Source organism: Lolium rigidum, chromosome 7 (assembly GCF_022539505.1).
Source record: "Lolium rigidum isolate FL_2022 chromosome 7, APGP_CSIRO_Lrig_0.1, whole genome shotgun sequence".
Classification (NCBI taxonomy): domain Eukaryota; kingdom Viridiplantae; phylum Streptophyta; class Magnoliopsida; order Poales; family Poaceae; genus Lolium; species Lolium rigidum.
The window spans coordinates 276,293,838-276,319,583 of record NC_061514.1 but is presented as its reverse complement, the minus strand read 5'-3'; the positions used below and the strand labels follow the sequence as shown (position 1 = coordinate 276,319,583).

The following is a 25,746-nucleotide window of genomic DNA, read 5'->3' as shown; positions in this document are numbered from 1 at the left end:
CGTGGCTGTTGGTCTGGCTTTCGTAGCGACCACACTCCTCCGAACGTAGACGTACCTTCTTGCAAAGGAAGGGAACTACGGGAATCAACTCCGTGTCTCCGTGTGCTCCACTCTCGGTTACCTCTATCCTTTATCTCCTCTATATATTGCGTAGCTATATCTTGCTTAGTCGTTGACCTTGTCATATAGGTAAATTCACATAGTTGCATATCTAGAGAATTTACCTTTGTGTCAAGCCTAAATTGAAAAAGAACTAAAAATTGGTTAGCACCTATTCACCCCCCTCTAGGTGCGGCATACGATCCTTTCACCAAGTCCCTAGACCTTTTGCAAGGTTCCTATAGGAGACTGGTATAGTCGCCAGTACTCGATGCCGGGCGAATCTCAGCAGAATGGGGTAGCTGAAAGGCGCAACCGTACCCTTATGGATATGGTGCGCAGTATGATGAGCTATTCCACCCTACCATTGGGATTGTGGATTGAGGCGTTAAAAATCGATATTCACATCCTAAACAGAGTACCAAAGCAAATCGGTGCCCAAAACACTGTATGAGCTATGGACAGGAAGAGTGCCTTCTCTAAACCACCTGAAAGTGTGGGGGAGCCCTGCTGAGGCCAAAGTATTCAATCCAAATATCGCAAATTTAGATACCAAAACAGTCAGCTGCCATTTTATTGGCTATCCTGAAAAGTCAAAAGGTTATCGTTTCTACTGCCTAAAGAAATCCATTTATGGATTAAAGCAAGCCTCCAGACAGTGGTATCTAAAGTTTAATGAAACAATTAAGAGATTTGGATTCAAAGAAAATATTGAGGACAATTGCGTTTATGCAAAGTTTAAAAGTGGAAAATATATTTTCCTAATCTTGTATGTGGATGATATTCTGCTTGCCAGCAGTGATGTTAGTCTGCTGCAAGAGACACAAAAGTTCTTGTCCTCAAATTTTGATATGAAATATCTTGGTGAAGCGTCATATGTTTTGGGCACAGAAATTCACGGAGATAGGAATGATGGAGTATTAGGACTATCGCAAAAGGCTTATTTACCAAAGATTCTAAGTAAGTATAATATGCATAAGTGCAGTGCCACACCTGCCCCTATAGTCAATGGCGACAGTTTTGGGAAACATCAAAGTCCCCAAAATCAATACGAGCTCGATCAAATGAAAGCGGTTCCATATGCTTCGGCCATTGGAAGCCTACAGAATGCACAAGTGTGCACTCGCCCTGACTTAGCATTTATCGCCGGAGTACTCGGTAGATATCAAGAAAATCCAGGTTTTGAACACTGGAAAATGGTAAAGAAGGCATTGCGTTATGTGAAAGGCACAAAGAACTACATGCTAACATACAGAAGATCTGATTCCCTAGAAATAAGAGGGTATTCAGATGTAGATTTTGCGGGAGATAAAGATGATAGAAAATCCACATCTGGATATGTATTCACCCTCGCAGGGGGGCTATTTCGTGGAGAGGCTCCAAACAGATGATAGTTGCATCATCCACGATGTATGCAGAATTTATAGCATGTTATGAATCCAAAGAGCAGGCATTATGGTTAAAGAAATTTATACCCGACTTGAAAGTGGTAGATTGTATTGACAAACCACTAAAGATGTACTGCGACAATGAGCCTGCAGTATTTTATGCTCACAACAACAAGTCGAGTACAGCTACGAAACCGATTGAGGTTAAGTATTATGTTGTGAAACACAAGGTCCAGGATCAAATAATAAGTCTCGAGCATATAAGGACAAAAGATATGCTTACGGATCCGCTAACGAAAGGCTTACCACCCAACGTGCTCAAGGAGCACGTAGCCGGCATGGGTTTAAGGGAAAGTCTTACCTATCCTGGATCATAAGAGGCCCAAAAGTAAAAGAATTTGTTTCAAAACAGAGAAGTGTATTGTGGCTGTCTGATTCTATCGGTAATAGAGCTGTGACGATGAAACATTGCCCTATGGACTGATCTAAAATGAAACGAATAAAGTGAAAGTATAAAGTTAAAAGAAAAGTTGAGATCAAGGGGGAGAATGTTAGGATGATCTCCAGCGTGGTCGAACCCAACGGATCGAGCACGACCTTTTGACCTCATCCGCGCCCTGATCGGGGGCGCCCAACCGCATCACTGGTTGGTGGGCCCCTGTCGCCTGTGCTATATATAGAGAGTGGTGGGGGCGGTGGCACACATCACGAGGTTGACCGGAGTGCCACTCGCCCCACCGACACACCCACCGATTAGGGTTAGCACAGTGCCGACGGGAAGCTCTCCGCCACCACTGCCTCACCCACGCCACCGCCACCGTCACCACTCACCATGCCAACGTCGACGGGTTCATCGTCCTCCAGGAAGAAGGTAAACCTCACAGTACCCATCTCCTACCCGACACTGATCTACACTAGTCGATCTAGCACATATAACAAATCTATATCTATATTTATACCTCTATCTATCTATGTATATACATGTTCTTTATATATTTTTTTATATAATACATGAGTTTTTGAATTCGAATTTTTTCACTCAGTTCTACAGCCTTCCCGTCAATGCACCTTCGAATTAATTGAAGCCGTTGATTTGCAGTTTAGAGGTGTCGGGAAAATAATATGGTTTGCATGCACATTGTGTGACACTGATAAAAAAAATACTGAAAAAATTTGTAACCTCGTATATAGGTTGTTGTAAGAGTTTAGAGCACACCCTACAACTGAAGATTTTTCTGATTAAGGCTCTTTTGTGATAAACTTGAATGCACATCTCAATTGTGACTTCTTCTTCCACTGGCCACTCACTTATGTATGCTTAGAAAGGGAATCTGGGATTAGAGCATCTGATATGAGACTCTGGTAGAGAGGGTTGTCGATTTGTAATTAAATACCTGGTTGAGCTCCACTCCTCATCCTTTGAAGTTGGAATGCCTGCAATTCCCTGACTTTAGCTGACTAGCATGTGGGTCACATATAGGATGGGTCCCACTTGTCGGAGACTCAATGTTAGAGTAGGACACTTCACGGGATCCCGTTTGGATCTACCATCCAATTTTTGGTAGAGATGTGCGTCTTCACGTGGCCAGCGAATGGCCAGCGAATCTATACCAAAGCTTTAAACACAAACGGTATATGCGTGCTCGTATTCAAGTACTCCCTCCGTGCCATGACTCTTGTCGTGGTTTTTGAACTCAAACTAAGACAAGACTTGTGGAACGAAAAAAAATTTTTGTCAGGAACATAATTTCACTTTTGAACATAGGGAGAAATCACTATATCCAAACATGAACACGCGAATAAAATGTGAGATTGGCCAGAAATAACTTATTATTCAGGGGTACAAAGAACAACCACCTCTAACATTGCGACATTAATACATGATGATCGTGCCATCCCGAAATGAAACAGCATACCCCAGCAATGAGCTTTGCAATGAGCTTTCAGTCTGTCAAATGGTTTTATTTGTACGTAACCAATCAGAAGCAGAAAACCATCTTTTGAAATATGGAGATTAGAGCAGCTAGCAGAAAAGGCCCAAATGCTGTCTCCCTCACTCCCTTTGTGACACAGCAAGCTCTTCCATCCTCTGCCGCATTTTGTATTGCAGCATGGGTAGAGCGCAGTCCAAAGCAGTTTCCCCTGATAAAAAAGTTCATGATCGTCATCAACTATATCATTGTCATTTAAGCAAAGCAGCATTGATGATTAAAGTATCATTTTCAAGTGCTGATGTTTGGATATGCTGCTAACCAAGTTTATCTGCTTCTAGAGGCTAAAACACTGGATATGCTACTAACCAAGTTCTAACTTTACAAGGCTGATTGGAAAAGCCCATAAATATAGACTTTTCTTCTACCACAACTTGTACATAAGTTAAGTGACTACAAAAGCAATAAAAACATCTAGACCACCAAGGAGCAGTTGCAATTCAAATAACTGTCCCCCTTTTCTTCATGCTAACTGCTATTTTGCTTTAAACTGAACGGATATATGAGCATAAAGAGAAATTTGACAGTATCAACATAAACTGAGTGGAAATGGTAGTCCGGATGGAAATATGATGAACAAATAAAAGGAATTTTTGTGCTTAATGCAGGTTAATCAACTTCAGCAACACATCGATATACAGTATTTGAGAATGTATGCCATTCATTCCATGGCAAAACACCTTCAGATTGTAACAAAAACCAACTTTGACCATTTTTGCGTTGAATATTTGCTCCACTATCCCTAAGAATAAGAGCAATCTCAGTCTGGTTAAACAGAGTAGCCTGCAATTGTCCATAGGCAGATATTTATTAGACAGAGATTTGCTAATTTTATATCTAACTGCCAAACAAAACAATCTTCTGTAGTACAATAAAGGATAAGAACCAATAAGCTATTTATAAATGATGAGGATGAGTAATCATGTTGTATATGGATCGGATTGTCGTCTAGGTGCCTCGCATATGCACAAAGGCATCCCACATTTGCACTCAATAACGGCAGCTGCACCCTGAACTGCAGAATTTTTTCCGGGCGAAGCATCATCTTTATCCAAATTCATCCCTGAAAAGGAGTCTGCAGCACTCGAAACGCTCTCGGGAGAACTCACTTTATCAATGCCACCACGTCTGCAACATTACGCAGGAATGTATTAATTAACAAAAAAAGATCTGCTTATATCCAAACCAAACTCGTAAGGGACCACACACTATCAGATTCCAGCAACGGGATGATTACCTGGAGGAGGATTTGTTGAAGCACTCATAGCAGACCCTGGCGTCCGTGTATATCCCGTCTGAGGCAGGGCCTGCAACCAGTGGAAGCAACAGAGTTGAATCAATTAAGCTTTGCTCGAGCCTTCCGTCTAAGAGCATCTCCAACAGGCGCTGTAAAACGCGCGCGCGGCAAAATACCTGCCAGTTTGGCGCGCGCGAGCGCTCGCGCGAAGCTCCAGCAGACGCGGGAAAAAGGCGCGCGCGGTAAATTTTTTGCCGCGCCCGCGCGTTTGCGCCATCCCACGCGGGAAATTTGCCGCGTGCGCTGCCGCGCGCGCTATATAGACGACACGCGCCAACTGCCTTCCGCGTGTCTCTCCGCCTCTTTCCCCACCGCTCTCTCGTCTCCGCGCCACGCGCCACCGCTCTACCTCCGCCGCCCGTCCGCCTCCGCCTCCGCCTCCGGCGACATGCCTCCGCGGCGCCGCTCCGCCTCCGGCTACCGCGGCGTCCGCGCGCGGCCGAGCGGCCGCTCGACGCCGAGATTCGCTCCGGCGAGGAGCGGATCCGGCTCGGCACCTTCGACACCGCGCATGAGGCGGCGCGAGCCTACGACGCCGCCGCGTGGCGCCTCGGCCGCCCGCCGCCGGATGAACTTCGACGACGTCCGGACGCGCGAGCAGGCGGAGATGCCGGCGCCGCCGTCGCCGATAGTCACGCGCGAAGAGCGGCGCCGCCATCGGGAGCCGGAGCGGCGCCTCCTCATCGCCGAGCGCGACGAGGCGATGCGCGTCGAGTGGGCGCGGCGCTTCTCGGAGGACGTCGCCGCCACGGAGGCCTTCTACGCGCGAAGGAGGAGGAGAAGGCGGCGATGAAAGCGGCGAAGAAGGCGAGCCGCGAGAAGCGCCGCGCCGAGTCCGCGGCGAGGAAGAAGGCGAGGCCGAGGCGGCGGCGAAGAGGAAGGAGGAAAAGAAGAAAGGCGCAGGGCCGTCGACCGTCGTCCTCTCGTCCTCCTCCTCCGACTTCCACCGGACGTCGACGTCCACGCCGGTGTCGGAGACGACCGCGAGCAGCTCCGACTTCGACTGGGAGTCCGACGAGTAGTCGGACGAGTAGTTTACTAGTATTTTCTATGTCGCATTTGTATCGTCGCACTTTAAATATATTCGTATTTTCGATCAAATTTCATAGTTTGTTTGATGAATTTTAAAAAAAACGGTCGCGCGCGCTGCAAAATAGCGCCTGCGGCGGAGGTGCGTTTTCCGCACACCAACGCGCGCTGCAAAATGCAGCCTCTGCCGGGGGCAAATCCGCTATACCGCGCGCGAACGGTATACAGCGCGCCCAATCGCCGGTATAGCGCGCGAGAATTTGCAGCGCCTGTTGGAGATGCTCTAAAAAGAATCAATTAAGCTTCACAACCCCAACTCCCCAGCCCCAGGAGCTCCCGTAGGTAGAGCAAAACATGATTCCTACACAGAAGCTTCATCAGCTCTGGGTTTCCTACCATGTGGTACGAAGAGTGCTCGTGGCAGAGCGTCCTCCCGCAGCAGCGGCAGTGATGCTGCAACAGCGCAAAATTCGTCAGAAAATCAGAGGCACGGTGTTGCCAGCCGATCTACGGTGCGATTCGCAGCAGCCAAACCGAGAAGTATCAACGCGGCGGATGTGAGAGGGGAGCGGATGCGTACGCGGCGGCGGAAGGTGGAGAAGGTGCAGCCGCAGACGTCGCAGTTTGCGGACTCCTGGAACAGCGGCGGCGTCTCCATGGCCTCCTCCGGCGGGACTGTTATGCTGTCAGATGTTAAATACCACTTTCATGTTTTGAATGATTTAAGAGTTGAAGGAAAACAAAACCTTCTGGTTTCCAGGCGAGTGACAAGAACAGGGTGGCAACAACAAGTGAGCCAATGCGTAGTCATCTCACACTTGCAGTTATTATAAGGTTTCAGGAGTGAAGACAGTACAAAACGGGTCAGATTTGAAATCCAAATCTGTATGATGTAGACAGCAAATTTGCAGGAACAAATGGCAATCTATAGAGTATCCGGATGAGGGCACATTAAAAATGTTCATTGTTTAGACAATATAAATAGTAGGAAACCTGGTTAAATCAAAAACTGAGGGTTGAGGAGTTGAGGCCTCGCTCATATGGGTTTCCTCATTGGGTACAACATCATCAAGAAAATTAAGGAGTTAGTTACAAGGAGAAGACCCTCATTGGGTAGAACATCATCAAGAAAATTAAGGAGTTACAAGGAGAAGACTGATCAAAGGCGAGCCAGAATAGCTTCACTTCATACAACATAAATTTTGAATAGTATAAACAAGACAAGACCACAGAATCCTGCGTTAACATCATTGCCATGAACACTGTAATCACCGGGCACTTGCAATTCTTAAGATTTCATCAGTCAACATAGCAGGAAAAATGCAAAAGCGACCTATGGATATTTGTTAAAATGGCCAAAGCAGCTCAGATTTAAAATCCAAATCTGTATGAAATGCAGAAACAAATAATGTAGGAACAAATGATGATCTTAAGTAGACAATTCAAATAAGAGCAAATTAAAAAGGTCATGCATTTAGACAATATAAAACCCTCACAAATCTGGTAGAATCAAAGACTAAGCCTTGAGGCCAAGCATGTCATACGGCACTTGCAATGCATGAATTTCATCATTGGGTAGAACAAGGTCAAAAGCAAGCTAAAATAGCTTCAAATTATAGAAAAAAAACTTGTAAAAATGCAAACAAATGTTCAATAGTATAAAAAACAGATAACACCACAACAAACCTGTGGTGATATCATTGACATGGCCATTCTTGATGAAAGCATAATCATCCAGCACCTGCAGTTCTTAAGGTCTCATCAGTGAACAAAGGAGGGATATAAATGCACAAGAAGCCACGGGGATGCAATTTGGCTCCAAAGAGCACATGCATGCGGAAAAATAAACCAAAGTTCAAGTTTAAAATGAACCAAAAAAACAGTTCAGATTTAAAACTCAAATTTTGTGTAAGAATAAATTAAGCTCACAAGTAGAAAATTACATGCAGCGTGCAGTAAAAAGGTCTTGCATCTAGACAATACAAACCCTCAGAATTCTGTTTAGATCATAAACCAAGCCTTAACGCCTAGTAATGTCATACGGCACTTGCAATGCATGAGTTTCCTCATTGGGTCACAAACCAATCCGAACTTCTGTTGGATGCCTTTGCTATATTCCTTTTAAAACACGCTACAAGTTAACTGAAAATTAAAATCGAAATATGCACAAGAGGTGGAAATTAACTCTGCAGCAACAAATGATTCTCTCAAGTAGACATTCGAAGCAAAGTACATTACAAAGGTCTCACAATTTGACAATAAAACCCTCAGAAAACTGGTTAGATCATAGACCAAGCCTTGAGGCCTAGTAATGTCATACGGCACTTGCAATGCATGAGTTTCTTCATTGGGTACAGGCGTACAGCAAGATCAAAACACAAATAAGGACTCACAAGGAGAAGTTTCATGAAAAAACCTCAAAAAAACTGCATGAGAGCTGGAAATTTACTCCACAAGAACAAATGATGCTCCCACATAGACAGCATAAAAAAGTACATTACAAAGGTCGTAATTAGAAAATAAAACCCTCACACAACTGGTTAGATCATAGACCAAGCCTTGAGACCTAGTAATGTCATGCGGCACTTGCAATGCATGAGTTTCCGCATTGGGTCACAAACCAATTCAAACTTCTGTCGGATGCCTTTGCTATGTTCTTTTTAAAACACGCTAGAAGTTATTGAAAATTAAAATCTAAATATGCACAAGAGATGGAAATTAACTCTGCAGCAACAAATGATTCTCTCAAGCAGATGATCAAAGCAAAGTGCATTACAAAGGTCTCACAATTTGATAATAAAACCCTCAGAAAACTGGTTAGATCATAGACCAAGCCTTGAGGCCTAGTAATGTCATACGGCACTTGCAATGCATGAGTTTCCTCATTGGGTACATCAAGATCAAAACACAACCAAGGAGTCGCGAGGAGAAATTTTATGAAAAAACCTCAAAAAATTGCATGAGAGCTGGAAATTGACTCTGCAAGAACAAATGATGCTCCCACATAGACAACATCAAAAAAGTATGTTACAAAGGTCACAGTTGGACAATAAAACCCTCAGAAAACTGGTTTAGATCATAGACCAAGCCTTGAGGCCTAGTAATGTCATCCGGCACTTGCAATGCATGAGTTTCCTCATTGGGTCACAAACCAATCAGAACTTCAGTTGGATGCCTTTGCTATATTCTTTTAGAACATGCTAGAAGTTATTGAAAATTAAAACCTGAATAAAGAGATGGAAATTAATTCTGCAGCAACAAAAGATTCTCTCAAGTAGACATTCAATCATTACAAAGGTATCACAACTGGATAATATAAAACCCTCAGAAAACTGGTTAGATCATAGACCGAGCCTTGAGGCCTAGTAATGTCATACGGCACTTGCAATGCATGAGTTTCCTCATTGGGTCACAAACCAATAAGAACTTCTGTTGGATGCCTTTGCTATATTCTTTTAGAACATGCTAGAAGTTATTGAAAATTAAAACCCGAATAAAGAGATGGAAATTAATTCTGCAGCAACAAAAGATTCTCTCAAGTAGATATCCAAAGCATTACAAAGGTATCACCATTGGATAATAATAAAACCCTCAGAAAATTGGTTAGATCATAGACCAAGCCTTGGGGCCTAGTAATGTCATACGGCACTTGCAATGCATGAGTTTCCTCATTGGGTACAGCAAGATAAAAAAAAGACAAATAAGAAGTCACGAGAAGAAGTTTCATTAAAAAATCTCAAAAAACTGCATGAGAGCTGGACATTAACTCTGCAAAAACAAATGATGCATCAAAAAGTACATTACAAAGGTCACAATTAGACAATAAAACCCTCAGAAAACTGGTTTAGATCATAGACCAAGCGTTGGGGCCTAGTAATGTCATACGGCACTTGCAATGCATGTGTTTCCTCATTGGGTCACAAACCAATCAGAACTTCTGTTGGATGCATTTGCTATATTCTTTTTAGAACATGCTAGAAGTTATTGAAAATTAAAACCCGAATAAAGAGATGGAAATTAATTCTGCAGCAACAAAAGATTCTCTCAAGTAGACATTCAATCATTACAAAAGGTATCACAATAGGATAATAATAAAACCCTCAGAAAACTGGTTAGATCATAGACCAAGCCTTCAGGCCTAGTAATGTCATACGGCACTTGCAATGCATGAGTTTCCTCATTGGGTCACAAACCAATCAAAACTTCTGTTGGATGCCTTTGCTATATTCTTTTTAGAACATGCTAGAAGTTATTGAAAATTAAAACCCAAATAAAGAGATGGAAATTAATTCTGCAGCAACAAAAGATTCTCTCAAGTAGACATCCGAAGAATTACAAAGATATCACAATTGGATAATAATAAAACCCTCAGAAAATTGGTTAGATCATAGACCAAGCCTTGAGGCCTAGTAATGTCATACGGCACTTGCAATGCGTGAGTTTCCTCATTGGGTACAGCAAGATAAAAAAAAAACACAAATAAGGAGTCACGAGAAGAAGTTTAATGAAAAAATCTCAAAAAACTGCATGAGAGCTGTACATTGACTCTGCAAAAACAAAGGATGCATCAAAAAGTACATTACAAAGGTCACAATTAGACAATAAAACCCTCAGAAAACTGGTTAGATCATAGACGAAGCCTTGAGGCCTAGTAATGTCATACGGCACTTGCAATGCATGAGTTTCCTCATTGGGTACAATAAGTTCAGAACACACATAAGGAGTTAGACAAAATTTCATAACCCTCAGAAAACTGCGTGAGATGAAAATCAACTCTGTAGCCCCAAATGATGCTCTCAGGTAGGCAATTCAAAGCAAAGTATATAATAAAGGTCTTACTCTTAGGTATCGCTATTAGATAATTATTAAACCCTCACAAAACTGGTTACATCATATACCAACCCTAGAGGCCTTGGTTTGTGTTAACTTTGCTTCTTTGAAGATTCTACGGAGGAGGAGGCAAACGAGAATAATGTATATCTCTGGTTCACTGTAATAGTTATTCACACTTGCTTTGATTGCTTTAAGTGATGATACACCCCGTATGGTTTGAGCTCCACATCAGCATTCCCTTGTACAAAACTGGCAACTGGTATGGCTTCTATCCTGGCTGTATACTTTCTATTATTTTCTTCTGTACTTGAGTGATGCATCAGAGACCTTTGCAGCATCCACACTGTATCTAACATTATGGACCCTTACTATATTAGCACCATTCAAGATCGCAACTGTAACAGCAGAAGCAGTAGCGGCATCTCTCTCGGATGGATCAGCGCGATTGCATATTTGCCCTAAGAAACTTTTCCTGGAGGGTCCAAGTAATATTGGCACATGTGAAGCACCTAGACTCATTTTACCCATCTCTTCTCTAATGGATTCCAAGCCCGTGATTACTTCAATATTCTGCGTTGATTTCTTGGAAAACCCAATGCCAGGATCAAGAACAATCCTCCACAAAGGAATTCCAGACAACTCTGCTGCTCTCAACCGGGCGTATAACTCAGAAGCAACTTCTTTGCAGACATCATCATACTGTAGATTCTGTTCATTCTGCATAGTTGATGGATCGCCTCTCATGTGCATGGTAACATACGGAACTCCCAGTTCAGCAACAACTTGAAGAATATCTGGGTCAAGCTGCCCACCAGATACATCATTGATCATGGTGGCCCCTCTTTTCACAGCTTCAGCAGCGACTTGCGCGTAGAACGTGTCAACCGAAAGCAACTTCCCTTCCATCTCAGGGAGTTTCGTGATAGCATCCAGAACAGGGACCAGCCTCTCAAGCTCTTCTTCCGCAGATAGCCTCCTTGCAAAGGGCCTGGTGGACTGAGCACCAATATCAATTATGTCAGCACCTTCTGATAGTAACAACCTGGCCTGAGAAATGGCAGCTTCCACTTCCTGAAACTTACCCCCATCGCTGAAGCTATCTGGCGTGAGGTTAAGCACCCCCATAACCAAGGTCCTCTCACGCCAATCCAACAGCGTATTTCCAACAGACATGACCCTTTTAATACCCTCTGTTCCAACAATAGATTCACCGCCAAGCTTGTTCCACAAATCAAAGAACCCGCCACTGCACTTCGAGAGAGAGTGCCATCTTTTCTCCATACCGTCCTCAGCCGACGAACCCAGCAGGTCAACAAGCGGCGCCAAGACGAACGGTCTCTCATGGATGCGTTCATGCGGCACAATCAGAGACTCGGTCTTGATCCGGGAGTCCCCATACAGGAGAATGTCCAGATCGATCGGTCTCGGACCGTACCTTATCCCGGCGGTGCGCCCTATATCCTTCTCGATCTCCTTGAGCCTCCTGAGCAACTCGTGAGGCCCCAGCTTCGTCGTGCCCCTGACGGCGGAGTTGAGGAACCGCGGCTGGTCGGTCACGTAGGCTGGGGCGGTCTCGTACAGGCAGGCGTGCCTGGTGATCTTGATGCCCGAGCTCCTCATCAGCCGCAGCGCTCGGTCGAACGTGCTGACCCTGTCTCCCACGTTGCTGCCCAGGGCAATCACGATCTCCTGGTCGGCGGAATCGTTGGTGAGCGCGCTTTGCGTGTATGAACGGATACGGAACGGGTTAGCGTGGCCCGGTGGTTTGCTTGAGGAGTTCAGAGGATGCCGAAGATCGAACGCTGGTACATTCAGAGGGGGAAATGAGTTAGAACTGTCTTTGGTTGGAATGTGAAAGAGCTGGAGAACAGATGTCAGTTTGTATTTGGGGAATTTGAGCAAACTACCTGAGAAGGCGTTCGGCGGTGCTAGCCCTGTGCAGTAGTAGCCCTTGGCGGCGGAGTACATCTTCCTGAATGTGTCCTTGGCGCGGAGCATCTTAGAGCATTCGAGCCAGGTCTAGTTCTGCTGCTGCTTAAATCCTCGGCCACATCTAGTTCTCCCGGTCGTACGGGGAGATCCCTGTGGTTGATACCCTGCAGAGTGAATCTGCTACCACGGTTTATTTACAGCTAAATCTGCAAAGCTCGACCTGCTACTACATCCGGGCCAAACTGAATCTGCGGTGTAGGCGTGTAGCGGAGGTTGGAGAAGGGGGTGAGATGCGTACCTGTGACGCCGGCGAGGGCCGCAAGGCCGTGCTGGTCTGCCCAGCGAAGGCGAGCGGCGGAGGAAGGGTGGTTGGTGGTCGCTCGGCACGGGCAGGGAAGGGGATGGTGATGCTGCGGTTCGGCGGCGGCTGCTGCTGCTTGGCTTTGTGGGTGGTTTGTTTTGTTTAATCCATCATCTCCTCCACCAAGGGCATCGTCGGCTACTTGGAGCGCGACGGAAGGGCTGTATGGGTTTTCTATGGGCCAATTCTCCCAGCATCTATGCAGCCCACAAACTGCGGGGTTTGGGCTGGGCTGAGCATGGTGTTCTCGTTCCCGTCCGTGCGCGGTACACTGGTGATGGCTCCCGTAGGTACCGCGAACCCTATTCACCGCTTAATGCGGCCCCTATGTGGGGCGCCGCACAGGGGCGAGAATGGATAGGCCGGCCCATCAGCGAGTTGGACGTTAGTTTCTCTCGCCTTCATTTTTTCCTCTGGTTTCTACAGGTGTTTTGTCCGGTTTCTGCTAGTTGGTTTCTGCGGTTATCTCTGCTTTTCTATTCGGTTTTAAAAAATGTTCAATTTTTAAAAATGTTTTATTTCGAAAATGTACAAATTTAAAATATTTAAATATTTAATAAGAACATTTTTAAATTTTGAACAATTTGAAATTTAAAAAATATAAATTTTGATACAGATTTGTACAATTTTAAATTTTGAACAGTTTTCAACTGAGAACAATTCTATTTTTGAATAATTTTGAAATTTAAACAGTTTAATTTGAACATTTTACAAACAAAAAAATCAAAATAAAAACCAGCTGAAAACCAGAAACGTTGGACAGTCAATGTGTGGTCGACCTAAGAGGGATATGTGATTTAAATGGGCCGGGCCCATCTTATTCTGGGATGGCCATCCTCGACGTGGCTCCGATCCTAGTCACCGTTTTTTCATTACGGCCGAGAATTGTCAGTAATAATGGTCAAAATTTCCGTTCAAGTAACAAATTTGTTCGAGGTGAAAACCGGTTCAAGCTGGAAACCGTTCAAGGAGAATTTTTTTCATAATAGTTCTACGTGCAAATCCGTTGAAACAAGACAAATGTTCAAGATGGAAAAACAGTTCACGTGGTGAACCGTTCGAAATTCATTAATGTTTCAAGGTGGGAAATCGTTCGTTACTCATAATTTTTTAAGGTGTGATATTAGAATTTTCTTAATTTGTTCAACTCCTATATATGTTCAAGGTAGAAATTCGTTCAAAATGGAATTTCCGTTCAAGTAACAATTTTTTTCGACATGGAAACCGTTCATGTTTTTTCAAAGATAATAAACGTAAAAACCGTTCAAGTAGAAATTTTTTGTTCTTCATGTAAATCCATTAATGTAACACAAAGGTCCAACCTAGGAAAATCCATTCATTTTTTGAAAATTGTTTAAGTTGAAAACCGTTCAACGTGGAAATCTGTTAGTTTTTCAAAAATGTTCAAGGTGGGAATGCGCTCATTTTAAAATTGTTCGAAGATGGAAACCGTTCATAGTTGAAATTCGTTCATGTAACAGAAATGTTCTAGTTGGAAATCCATTCATAATTGAAAATCTGTTCTTTAAAAAATGTTTAAAGAAAGAAACCGTTCATCCTTGGAATTTCGTCATGGAAATCCATTCATGTAACCAACCTGGAAAAAATCCGTACATTTTTTAAAATTGTTTAAGGTAGAAACCGTTCAAGGTGGAAATCTGTTCATTTGACGAAATGTTGAAAGTGGGAATGCATTCATTTTCAAATTTGTTCGGAGACGGAAATCATTCAAGGAGGAAACTATTCATAGTTGAAATTCGTTCATGTAATAGATATGTTCATGGTGGAAATCCGTCTATTCTTTAAAAATGTTCAATGAAAGAAACCGTTCATACTTGGAATTTCGTTCATCATGAAAATCTGTTCATGTAACCAACCTTGGAAAATCCATTCATCATTGAAATTTTTTTAAGTTGGAAACCGTTCAATGTGGAAATTCGTTCATTTTTAAAAAATGTTCAAGGTGGGAATGCGTTCATTTTCAAATTTGTTAGAAGACGGAAACCATTCAGAGTTGGAATGCGTTCATGTAATAGAAATGTTCAAGGTGGAAATCCGTTCTATTCTTTTTTGAAAAATGTTTAAAGAAGGAAGCCGTTCATGTTTGGAATTTGTTCATCGTGGAAATCCGTTCATGTGACCAATCTGGGAAAATCAGTTCATTTTTCTAATTTGTTTAAGTTGGAAATCCGTTCATTTTTCAAAAATGTTTAAGGTGGGAATGCGTTCATTTTCAAATTTGTTCAAAGACAAAAACAGTTCAAGGCGGAAACTGTTCATAGTTGATTTTTTTTTCATGTAATAGATATGTTCAAGGTGAAAATCCGTTCATAGTTGAAATTATGTTCTTTAAATTTTTTTATCGTTCATGCTTGCAATTTGTTCACCATGGAAATCCGTTCATGTAACCAACCTTGGAAAAACCGTTCATTTTAAAAAAATTGAAGTTAGAAACCGTTCAAGGTGGAAATCCGTTCATTTTTTCAAAAATGTTCAAGGTGGGAATGTGTTCATTTTCAAATTTGTTCGTAGACGGGAACCGTTCAAGGCGGAAACCGTTCATTGTTGAAATTCGTTCATGTAACAGAAATGTTCAAGGTGGAAATCCGTTCATAGTTGAAAATATGTTCTTTAAAAAATGTTTAAAGAAGGAAACCGTGCATGCTTGCAATTTGTTCATCATGGAAACCCGTTCATGTAACCAACCTGGGGAAAACCGTTCATTTTTTGAAATTGTTTAAGATAGAAATCGTTCAAGGTGGAAATCCGTTCATTTTTCAAAATGTTCAAAGTGAGAATGTGTTCATTTTCAAATTTGTTCGGAGACGAAAACAGTTCATAGTTGAAATTCGTTCATGTAAACTAACTAGAATGTTTTTAATTTTTTTCTAAAATTGTATGATACATGTAACTAAGCTAATGCAAAAAATAACAGGCCCCCTCACCTGGTTCGTTGATCTTTTGAATCATTAAAACCATAGCACTCATTCTAGAAAGATCAAGACCATCTCGAAAAAGTAAGTTACAACTAGTCAGTCATACTTTTTAAAATCAAGCATGTGTTCTAATTTTTCCTTTGAATTCTTCTCTCATTCACAGAACAAAAATCGGAAATGGAGCGTTCAAGAAAGGAAGAAGACTGCGAAATTTCTTCAAGAGAGGCAAATATGGTTCTTGTTTGTTTTTGCAATACAAATTTTTCCAACTGAGATGTAATTCGAAAAGAAAAAGCAGTGTTCCATGCGAAGTTTCACTTTTTGCAGTTTTTCAAATCATTATGTAGTGAAAAATCCCTCGCAAAAAAAAATCATTATGTAGTGTTACTGCAATTTGAAAGGTTGAACCTTGCAGCCTTAGTTTACGAGATGATAAAAGTTCCTTCAGATTTAATTCTAAAACTGACGAAATACCAAAATTTTGAAATTTTTTGTCTACTACCGATGTACATGATGAAAGTTCAAATTCTTAACAGTACATTTTCACCCTACGCATACTCGTACATAGTTTAAATATGTTCAAACGAGCGCACAACCGAAAGCTACTACTGACTCGAAGAAACCAGGCTGAAAAAGAAGAAGGAAGCAGGATCGCGCGCGTATACGACAAAACCGAAAACCGTATTAAAAAGCTTTAATGGGCCGAGCCCATTAACGAATGTTGCCCGAACCAGTCTGAGCGGAGACAAATCCTATACACCGACCAGGTCCGCAAACCCTATACACCGACCAGGTCGGCGCATACCGCGCGCCGCACACCCCGCGCGTGGTACGAGCCGGCCCAGTTAGGTGCGGGCTACCTCCTTTTTCGATTTTTCTTTTCTTTTTTTGTTTCTTATTTTCTGTTTCTTTTTTCTGTTTTCTTTTTTCTGTTTTATGTTTTCGTTTTTCTTTCGTTTTTCCTGTTTCCTTTTTTTACTTTTATTTTTTAGATTCGAAAAATAGAAATATTTTAAAAAATTAAATGAAAAAAATTTCAGATATAAAAAACTGTTCAAAATCTGAAAACCGTTCAAATTTAAAAATCGTTCAAACTTGAAAATTGTTCAAACATGAAAAATGTTCAAATTAAAAAATTGTTCAAATTTAAAAAACGTTCAAACTTGAAAATTGTTCAAACATGAAAAATATTCAAATTTAAAAACTGTTCAAATTAAAAAACCGTTCAAACGTGAAAAATATTCAAATTTTGAAAAATATATTTTTTTGAAAAATATTCAAAATATAATATCGTTCAAATTTTAAAACTGTTGAATTTAAAAATGTTCATATTTTGAAAAAAATCTTGAAAAATAATTTCATAAAAAATGTTAGATTTTGAAATAAAAATATTAATAACAGAAAAAAACAGAAGAAAGAGAAGAAGAAAAAAAGAAAAAAAAACGTACCTGAGCTAATGGGCCGCGGCCCAAACTACCCGACCTGGTCGCTGGGGGTGTGCGGCACCCCGCACGCGCCGACCAGGTCGACATATAGCAGTTCCCACCAGGTCGGTCCCTACCGCGCGCCGCACACCTCCGCGCGCGCTATGGGTCCGGCCTGGTCGGCCCAGTTCGCCTCTTTTTTCTTTTTTCTGTTTCTTTTTCTGTCTTTTCTTTTCTTTTTTCTTTTCTTTTCTTTTTCCTTTTTTATTTTCTGTTCCTTTTTGTTTTTTTTGTTTTGTTTTTTGTTTATATTTATTTTTGTTCAAATTTGAAAATATTTCAAATTCAGAAAAATTTCAAAATTGAAAACTGTTCAAATTTTAAAAACGTTCAAATTTTAAAACCGTTTAAATACAAAAAATGTTCAAATCTGAAATCCGTTCAAATTTAAAAAATGTTCAAATACAAAAAGTTGTTCAATTTTGAAATCCGTTCAAATTTTAAAAATGTTCAAATACAAAAAATGTTTAAATTATAAAAGCGTTCAAATTTGAAATCCGTTCAAATATATAAAGCGTTCAAATTTGGAAAAATGTTCAAATTCGAAAAAAAAATTTAAATCAAAATCTGAACATTTTTAAAATTTCCAAAATTTCGAATCTGAACAGATTTTGAAAATTTGTTCTCCGAAATATATTTTTTAAAAGTTAGATATTAAAAAAGAAAATTATTAACAAAAAAAACAGCAAAAAAAAGAAAAAAAAACGTACCAACTACTAATGAACCGCGGCCCAACCAACTGGTCTAGTCGAGTGGGGTGTGCGGTGGCCCATACACACCGAACAGGTCGGTGTACAGCACTCCCCTAACGCTCCGCTTAAAGCGTTCGATAGGCGCTCCCGGTAGGTACCGTGCGGGGTGGCTATGCATAGCCATAGTCATAGTGAGTCATCATTACTCCATTAACGGATGGCACGTATATGTAATTCTTTCCGATTTCCGATATTGTATCGGACACCTGATGTTGGTTAATCTCCTTTTCCGTCAGAAACGAAACGACACAAGACACAGCACCCAGCGGATAGTCACCGTCCCAAGCTCTCAGTCGAACATGGAATTTTCTTTGAAAGAGGAATCTTAAAGCACCAGAAAATTGCCACTGCGATACTACACAACAACAACGAACAGCATCTACAGGCCCGGATGGTGATGAAACGGGGGAAAAAACCCTAAGACCTCGACAATAAGCCAATGATCAAACTGTATCTAGGAACTGGCAAAAGTTCTCTGATTACTTTCAGGCGTATGTACAGTGGCGTGTCGCTCATACTGCATAGTCGCCGGATTCGCCGTGGCGCCCTGTGTAGCTCTCGCAGCTGGACGACATTCTCGTCATGTTTGCCCGCTGCACGAGGCGGACTAACGATTGTACCACCTCAGACATCGGTGGCCGGAACTCTGGCTCGGCCTGTTCAGGTTTCAGGGATAAGCATAGGGAGTGTGGAAAACATTTGGAAGCACAGGAGAAATGCAAGGATAAGCTATGGAATGTACCTGCACGCAAAGGGCGATAGCGTCGGCGAATCGGGACAGGGATTTCGAGGGGTACAGACCCTGGAGCGCTGGATCGACCATCTGGTCTAGCGCATCAATGTCATGCAGCTGCGGGGCAGCCCATCGGACTAGTGACTGCTCAGATCGTGATCGGGTCCTGCAACAATTCAGGCAAGAAGTGGCAGTTCAGACTCTCAGGGGACTGTGATTGTTATTACAGTTTACAACCTGAATGGTTTGCTGTGTGTAATATTTGACTGTAGTGTGTACCTGTCAAATGGTTTGCGGCCAGTCAGGAGCTCTAACATCACGACACCAAAGCTATACACATCACTCTTCAGTGAGTATTGCCCACACATGGTTACCTCAGGTGCCCTATATCCTAAGTTCTCTTCTGATTCCTGCAATAGACGCTGTATAAGTAATTCTGGACAGAAATTTTTGCTCCCTCAATTTTGTTTATTAGCAATAGCACTGTCAAAATATGCAGAAAACCAGACTTTGTATCATCTCACTTGGTTAACTGGATACTAACTGGCCTGGTATCTAAATACTACGGAGTACTAGTTCTAATATCCTGACTACCTTTATTCTGTTACTGTAACAGCAAGACAATTACATAAAAATAATGATATGCAGCATTTTGGCTGCAAAACAGGTAGAAAGTTCTACTATTTTCTATTGATGATTAATCATAAATTGTATGATAGTTTCCTTATAGGCTATCAGATAGTCGGAGGATAATAGTGCACTGCATTTACCTGGAATTCTTGGTTAGGAATAAGGTCGGCGTATCCAGAATCCGAAAGGTGGGGGTTCAGCTCAATATCGAGTAAAATGTTTGATGACTTGAAGTTTTTGTGAATCACAGATGGCGAACATGTTTCATGTAGGTACCTGCAAAATTTGCATTATTGGCAAGAATTTTAATGTCTAGATCAAATGAAAGTTTGACAGGCCTGTTACACTTACTCTAACGCCCTTGCAGATCCAAGGGCAATCTTCACACGGCTGTTCCAGGACAACGGTTTGCTTTGATCACCCACCAGATTAAGTAAGTCATACAGAGAACCATTTCGGTAGAATTCGTATGCCAACAAGCACTGCCCATGCTCTGAACAGTAACCAACTAGCTCGGCAAGGTTTGGATGATTTAACCTTGAAATATTTGCAACCAACTCAATGAACAAATCTGACGGGTAGCTTGGGAATGCAGAAAAATTGATTTTCTTTACAGCCAGGACCTGAAATTACCAGCAAATGATGATAATGCCGCAGTTCCAACTCGGATCATGATTTACAAATATCAAGGGGTAATTTACTTCATTGAGTCTTGTACTACCTTTACAAAACCATTCATGGTTAACAAAAATGAGATTGTTGTTAAAATCATGTATACAACAGTATTTTTGCATGATACAAGTGTAGATTGTGTACGCCTGTGCATTCATAACAAATTTTCATGTTATGGAATTTACAAATTTCAAGCAGATATAATTATATTAAAATAAAGTTCAAGTAGAGAATATCATCTCAGGTGATTGTACTATAGTACATGGGTCATGTTGATATATCCACTTAACTTCAGATTTTGTAACAGTTCGAAATCCCTAGACCCTTAGATCTTTTACAAGGAAATAATTTCAAGTATGAATAAGAATGATGCTGGTGCCATATATGATAATTGAATGCAAGAAATAATTGATATCAAGTAATTGAGGAAGCACCTTCTTATCATCGAATTGTGCTTTGAAAACTCGTCCAAATGACCCCTCACTTATAAAATTGTCAGGGCTAAAGCTTCCTGTTGCTATCTGCAAGTCTGCAACTGTGTATGCAGGTATTCTGATGGAAGACAAACTTATTTTCCTTGTGATAGACTTGCTTGTGAGATCGTTATCATCGAAGGACTTGTGCAAGTCAATTTTTGTTGGAGGTTTTAAGCTCATTGAAACAGTCTTCTGAAATTGATCCTTGCCAGTTGTTGAGATGATCTTAATGGACTTGATCTCTGAAAATTATAGATTTGGATTTTAAGACAGAAGAGAAGCATGCACAATTTACCCATTTTTACAAATTGGAAACAATATGTAAAGAAATAAGGAAATGCATAATGCGTTGGAAAGTGAAGATTGAACAATTTATTCTTGGGCAGAAGAATGATTTTAAGATGAACATGTAGAACTCTCAGAGGCAATGTGGCTTACGTTTAAATCCTGAAGCAAGAGGACTGAGAGGTTCATTCTGTTCTGGGTCTCGTCTCACTGAGAACTTCCAAGATTTCCTCTTGATCACAAAGAATGTAACCATTGCACCAACAACCAGTAAACATATTACAATTCCTGCTATTGCACCACCTTGTAGTTTGGAGTGTTGGCTGCCACTGTCGGATGAACCATTGCTTGCATTCCTACTTGGAGGAGCAGTGCGTTGAGGCGTTGGAGTTGGAGTTGTACCTGGTGGAGGTGGTGGTGCGGGACCATTGCTAAACGAGTTTCCAGTTGTCCTACAAAAGGAGTGGAGGGCTAATTGTGATTCCATACTACATGCTTATAACAGACAAACCCTGTCATGTACTAAAAATACTTACTGGAGATTATTTATTTTCTTTAGCTTATCAGGGACCCAGCCAGTGAATTGATTGTTTGCGACATTTCTGCAAGGATGAACAAATGCTGCATTTATATGAAAATTCAACTGTGAATTAGAATAGGTGGTGGGTATATCGAACTCACAAGTCAGTAAGAGGAAGATTGGAAAGGACATCTATCGTGCCACTGAATTGGTTGTTCTGCATATAACTGGCAAAAGGAGCAGACATTTGTAATCATATGGATTTTATTCTTGTCGATGAAACAAAGCGATGCAGAGACATAGAAAACCATGTACTCACAGTGTTTTCAAGCTTGTCAAAGAGTTGAAACTTTGTGGAATATTACCAGAAAACGTGTTGAATGAGATGTCCCTGGGTGAAATGAATTATTGGTTCAGGATTTCTACTAGCTTGACAGATTATTGTGCAAACAGAAGATCACTCACATTGTTGTTAGGTTGGTCATCTGGTTGAACATATCACTGATGGTTGAGATCTGATTATGACCAAGATTTCTGCATCGAAGATGTCAGCAAATTTGTTCAGATCTTACCAGAAAGATAATGACAAAGAAGGTCAGCCAATACATTGACTTACAGGAGATAGTAACTTACAATTCCTTAAGTGAACTCATTTGGGAAATAGAGTATGGTGTGGTTCCAGTAAAGTGGTTTCCAGCAAGATTTCTGCAGATCAAATTCTTTGTAAGAACAAAAAGATTGTTATGCATATACGTAAGAGCAGCTTGTGTTGCACACAGAAGTACTACTTACAATTTCTCAAGATTTGGAGGGAGATTATAGGGAATGTCACTGCCTCCAAGATTATTATTGCTCATATCGCTGCACAGAACTAAACTAGATCAAAACCCTACTAAACTTTATCGTGTAACCATTAGTGCATTGATGCTTGGGATGAGAGAGATCTCACTAACAGCTGAACTAGTGCAGTCAGTAGGTTCATGTTGTAACCCAGAGTCCCGTTAAGATTCATGCCCGATAAGTTTCTGTCAAGTATTGGGACAAATAATATCATCAGATAAGAAGGATAAGTAGGACTCAGAAAAAAATACCATATCTAAAACTTGAGCTCACATTTCTGTCACTCTGGAACCCGAGCAAGTGATCCCATTCCACGACTGTCCGCAGGGATCTCCATTTTGTGACACCCAGTTTTTCAGCTGGGGCGGCGAATTCATGGTTGTGTAGAAGACGCCGAGGGCTGTCACTGCATAGGCAAAAGGCAAAATCTGGGACAATCAGTAATGCTGATGATCAGTATCAGGTAAATGATGATGCTTTCTTCCTACTTTTTGTCTTCACAGAGTATTTTCCAACAAAAAATCCTATAGGAATTTGGCTTTTAGAAGAGGTTCATATGCAGCTACATTTCCTTCCATTTCTTTCTGTGCAGAGAACTCTTTTGTTTTCTAGTTATATAGGAATACGTAGCCCGTCTTACATTGAAATGATTAAATTAGCCTCCTGTGACTGTACTATCCACATTTTGGAGTAGACATTCGAAAGAACTAGTCATTTATTTTAAAAAAATTCACCGTGGGGAGAGAATCCCCACCTGAACTAGTCATTTATAGTAAGTTATTCCCATCATCTTATACCAAATTTCCATCAAAAGTAGTTTCATTATGGAATCAACTGAAGATATTAGTGGAACCAAAAACTGAGTTTTTTTTTTGGAATAACACAAAGATGACTCCTTGGATAATCAGCTGTCTGGAATGTCTAAAAAATAATCTGTGTCTACAACCTCACACAAAACCAGGAATAAAGAAACAAATGAACTACTTTTTTTCAGAAATTCTCTGCTAAAGTCTGACATCTGAGTGCATAAAACCAAACAATTCCCATCACATGCGTCATAGTAGCACTTATTGACTGATAATTTTGGCTGGACATGAGAACGGCAAAGAAAGGACAAAAAAACAGAACACGAAGAACAAAACTTACCACAAATTTATTAGCACCGCTACGGGGAAACTATTATGATATTAATACCACTAGAACTTGTAAAAACTCTGCCATTTGATCATCCCAAACTTCAAGAACCCTAAGATTTCCACCCAGAAAGGACCAACGAGCAACAGCAAGGAAGAAACACCGAGCTAAATAAACATCTTTTCTTTGTTTGGTCAATGATACAGCGAGAAAAATGTTTAGAAAGCATTAGTTCCAGCTTCCCACATGACCCGAAACGGAACTTCTCTGCACGACGGTTTCATTTAAAAAAAAATCTAAACCTAAAATTTCTGGAATCCAGCAATGGGTGCCTAAAGGGTCCTATCTACAATTAAAGTGAACTGACCAAAACAGGGGGAATAAATCAAGAACGCAACTTTTCCTTCCATTGTTAGTCAGACAAAGTATAACCATGAACAGAAATACATCCTTTCTTGATTGATTTTCCTAAGCAAAAACAAACCAAAAGAACAAGGGATGATTCCAAGAAGTAAATATCACTTCCTTACCGTCATTCGAGTCGGTGTTGGCATGAGCTCCCAAGGAGGCGGCGGCCAAGAACAGCAGCAGGGCGGCTCCAATGGCCGCAGCTCCTCTGCTCCTCCTCCCCCTCTCCATGGCTGCGATGGTCATTGCTTGCAGCACTCGTCTCGTCTGCAGCCTGCGGGCTCGGAAGAAGAGGTCTAATAAATAAACTTTATGCTCCGGAAAAGGCCTCTCTTGCGGGAACCACCTCCCTTTGTTTAATCGGTAGGAGTACTTCTACTTTGTTTCACGATTCACTGCTGCCATGCTCTTTCTACAGTGGATTGTGTATTTGTCAGCAAGCTCGAATTAGGGAGGAGGGGGAAGACTTCAAGAAGTGCAATCCACACGCTGAAACCTCTTAGTAACAAAGGTACAGAATAGTTACTCTTTCACTAGTAGTGTCGATTTGTGCATTGTCACTTTGGGACACTGGGGCAATACTTTGAGCAGAGGCAAAAGATTTTGATGTGTGACATCTGGCTTTGGGGTTGTTAGTTGTTGGGGGTTTAGTGCAGCTCTAACCCTAGAGGAATGAAGTTTGACAATAAGAGTTAGGTGCCCAACCTGAAGCTGTATTATTCGGAAATCAACATAACCTAAACAAAAGTTTAGACAACTTAGCGCTAGGAAAAAATCAAAATTTGTGTAAGTAGCAAAAATATGGCAGCACAGCAGATTGGGACAAAGTGTCAATTGAAAGTTCTATTAGCAACTTAACTTCGGTTAATGCGTGTCCTTGAGGAGGAAAGTTGTTCTGCAGGCAGTGACACGTTTAAGAGGTGAGTGGAAGATATTTAGGACTCCTAGCCCATTTCGTTGGTGCGTCGTGGCGCCCATGCCGGAACGTTGCCGTCCGTGCAGCCGTCGCTTTAGCTGATTGGCAATCACACAGGTGCGTGCGTGCGTGTGCGGTATGCTCCTAGACTTTCAGCTCTCTTTCACTTATTTTTTTGACCGGTTTCAATATGGCCACAGTAGTTCTCATTCTGACAGATATCCTCAAGTATTCCTTCAGAAGGTATCCAAGTGATCCAAACATGCTGCTTCATCAACATGAAGTCGATGCAATGAATTTAGCGAGTTGTTTAGAACGCAGGAAGAGTTCTTTTTCAGACGAAAACAGTTTTTGATCTGACTTTTCCTTTACGAAAGTAGGTGCATGTTGTTCTCAGGGCGTCAGCATGATTGCAACATTGGCTATGATGAAGCATAATTAACCAGTATCCTTCACATCGCTTTTCTTGCTTTCTGAATTTTTTTATCCTTGCCTTTTCTGTCCAAGTGTCTTGCACCTAGTACCGTCTGGTTAGGAGAATAATTGCATGCTGACCGCAGCTTCTTCGTGCGTCGTAACAACAGGTGGCCAAACTCGCCCAATTAGGCGGTTACATGCATTGCGATGCCCCCATGAAATCGTCATTTTAATGAGCTGTTTCCGATTTCAGATCGACGAGTTCTCAATGCATCAGCTGCATGCCCTCGTCCGTCAGTAGCTAATGGTCCTTCTAGATGTGCCAACGCATCGCCACGCCATGGCCTCGAGCCGAAGGCAAACATCACAATCGTGTATGGAAGTGTTTAGGGCATCTTCAACCTAAATGGAATGAGGCTGGCTGTTTTGATCCGCGCCGATATGCTGACACCAAAAACCCAGCACAACCCCTTAACGCAATCGGACATGCGGACCGACTCAATTATGTCCTAAATTTGAGTGGGAATGCATCTGCCCTAGACCCGTTTGGCACCAACTGAACGACCGCTTCGTCTTCTGGTTGCCAGAACTAGCGGGCGTCTGAGTCGAGGTT

General features: G+C 41.7%; 2 protein-coding genes across 3 annotated transcripts; both read right to left on the bottom strand.

Annotated features, from left to right (window-relative positions):
- Positions 1-3,937: 3,937 nt before the first annotated feature.
- On the bottom strand, positions 3,938-7,517 carry LOC124672802. The gene is made up of 5 exons (XM_047208974.1): positions 7,491-7,517; positions 6,385-6,487; positions 6,201-6,257; positions 4,716-4,785; positions 3,938-4,606 (listed from the first exon to the last, which is right to left on the bottom strand). Exons 1-5 carry the CDS (start codon positions 7,515-7,517, stop codon positions 4,399-4,401), a joined length of 465 nt encoding a protein of 154 aa, XP_047064930.1. The 3' UTR covers positions 3,938-4,398.
- Positions 7,518-10,639: 3,122 nt separating this feature from the next.
- Positions 10,640-24,478, bottom strand: LOC124670633 (folate synthesis bifunctional protein, mitochondrial-like). Of its 2 annotated transcripts, XM_047207110.1 has the most exons (17): positions 23,923-24,478; positions 22,532-22,664; positions 22,372-22,443; positions 22,211-22,279; positions 22,052-22,123; positions 21,884-21,952; positions 21,738-21,809; positions 21,580-21,645; positions 21,435-21,500; positions 21,052-21,350; positions 20,572-20,855; positions 19,817-20,088; positions 19,606-19,741; positions 19,115-19,245; positions 18,845-19,001; positions 18,632-18,758; positions 10,640-12,442 (listed from the first exon to the last, which is right to left on the bottom strand). In XM_047207110.1, the coding sequence occupies exons 1-17, from the start codon at positions 24,044-24,046 to the stop codon at positions 10,929-10,931; spliced, it is 3,663 nt and encodes a 1,220-aa protein (XP_047063066.1). In that variant the 5' UTR covers positions 24,047-24,478; the 3' UTR covers positions 10,640-10,928. The 2 variants fall into 2 exon arrangements, with proteins under 2 accessions (XP_047063066.1, XP_047063065.1); XM_047207109.1 differs by lacking the exons at positions 18,632-18,758; positions 18,845-19,001; positions 19,115-19,245; ... (11 more) ...; positions 22,532-22,664; positions 23,923-24,478 and adding exons at positions 12,545-12,746; positions 12,868-12,953 and having other exon boundaries at positions 10,640-12,439.
- Between the last annotated feature and the right edge of the window lie 1,268 nt (positions 24,479-25,746).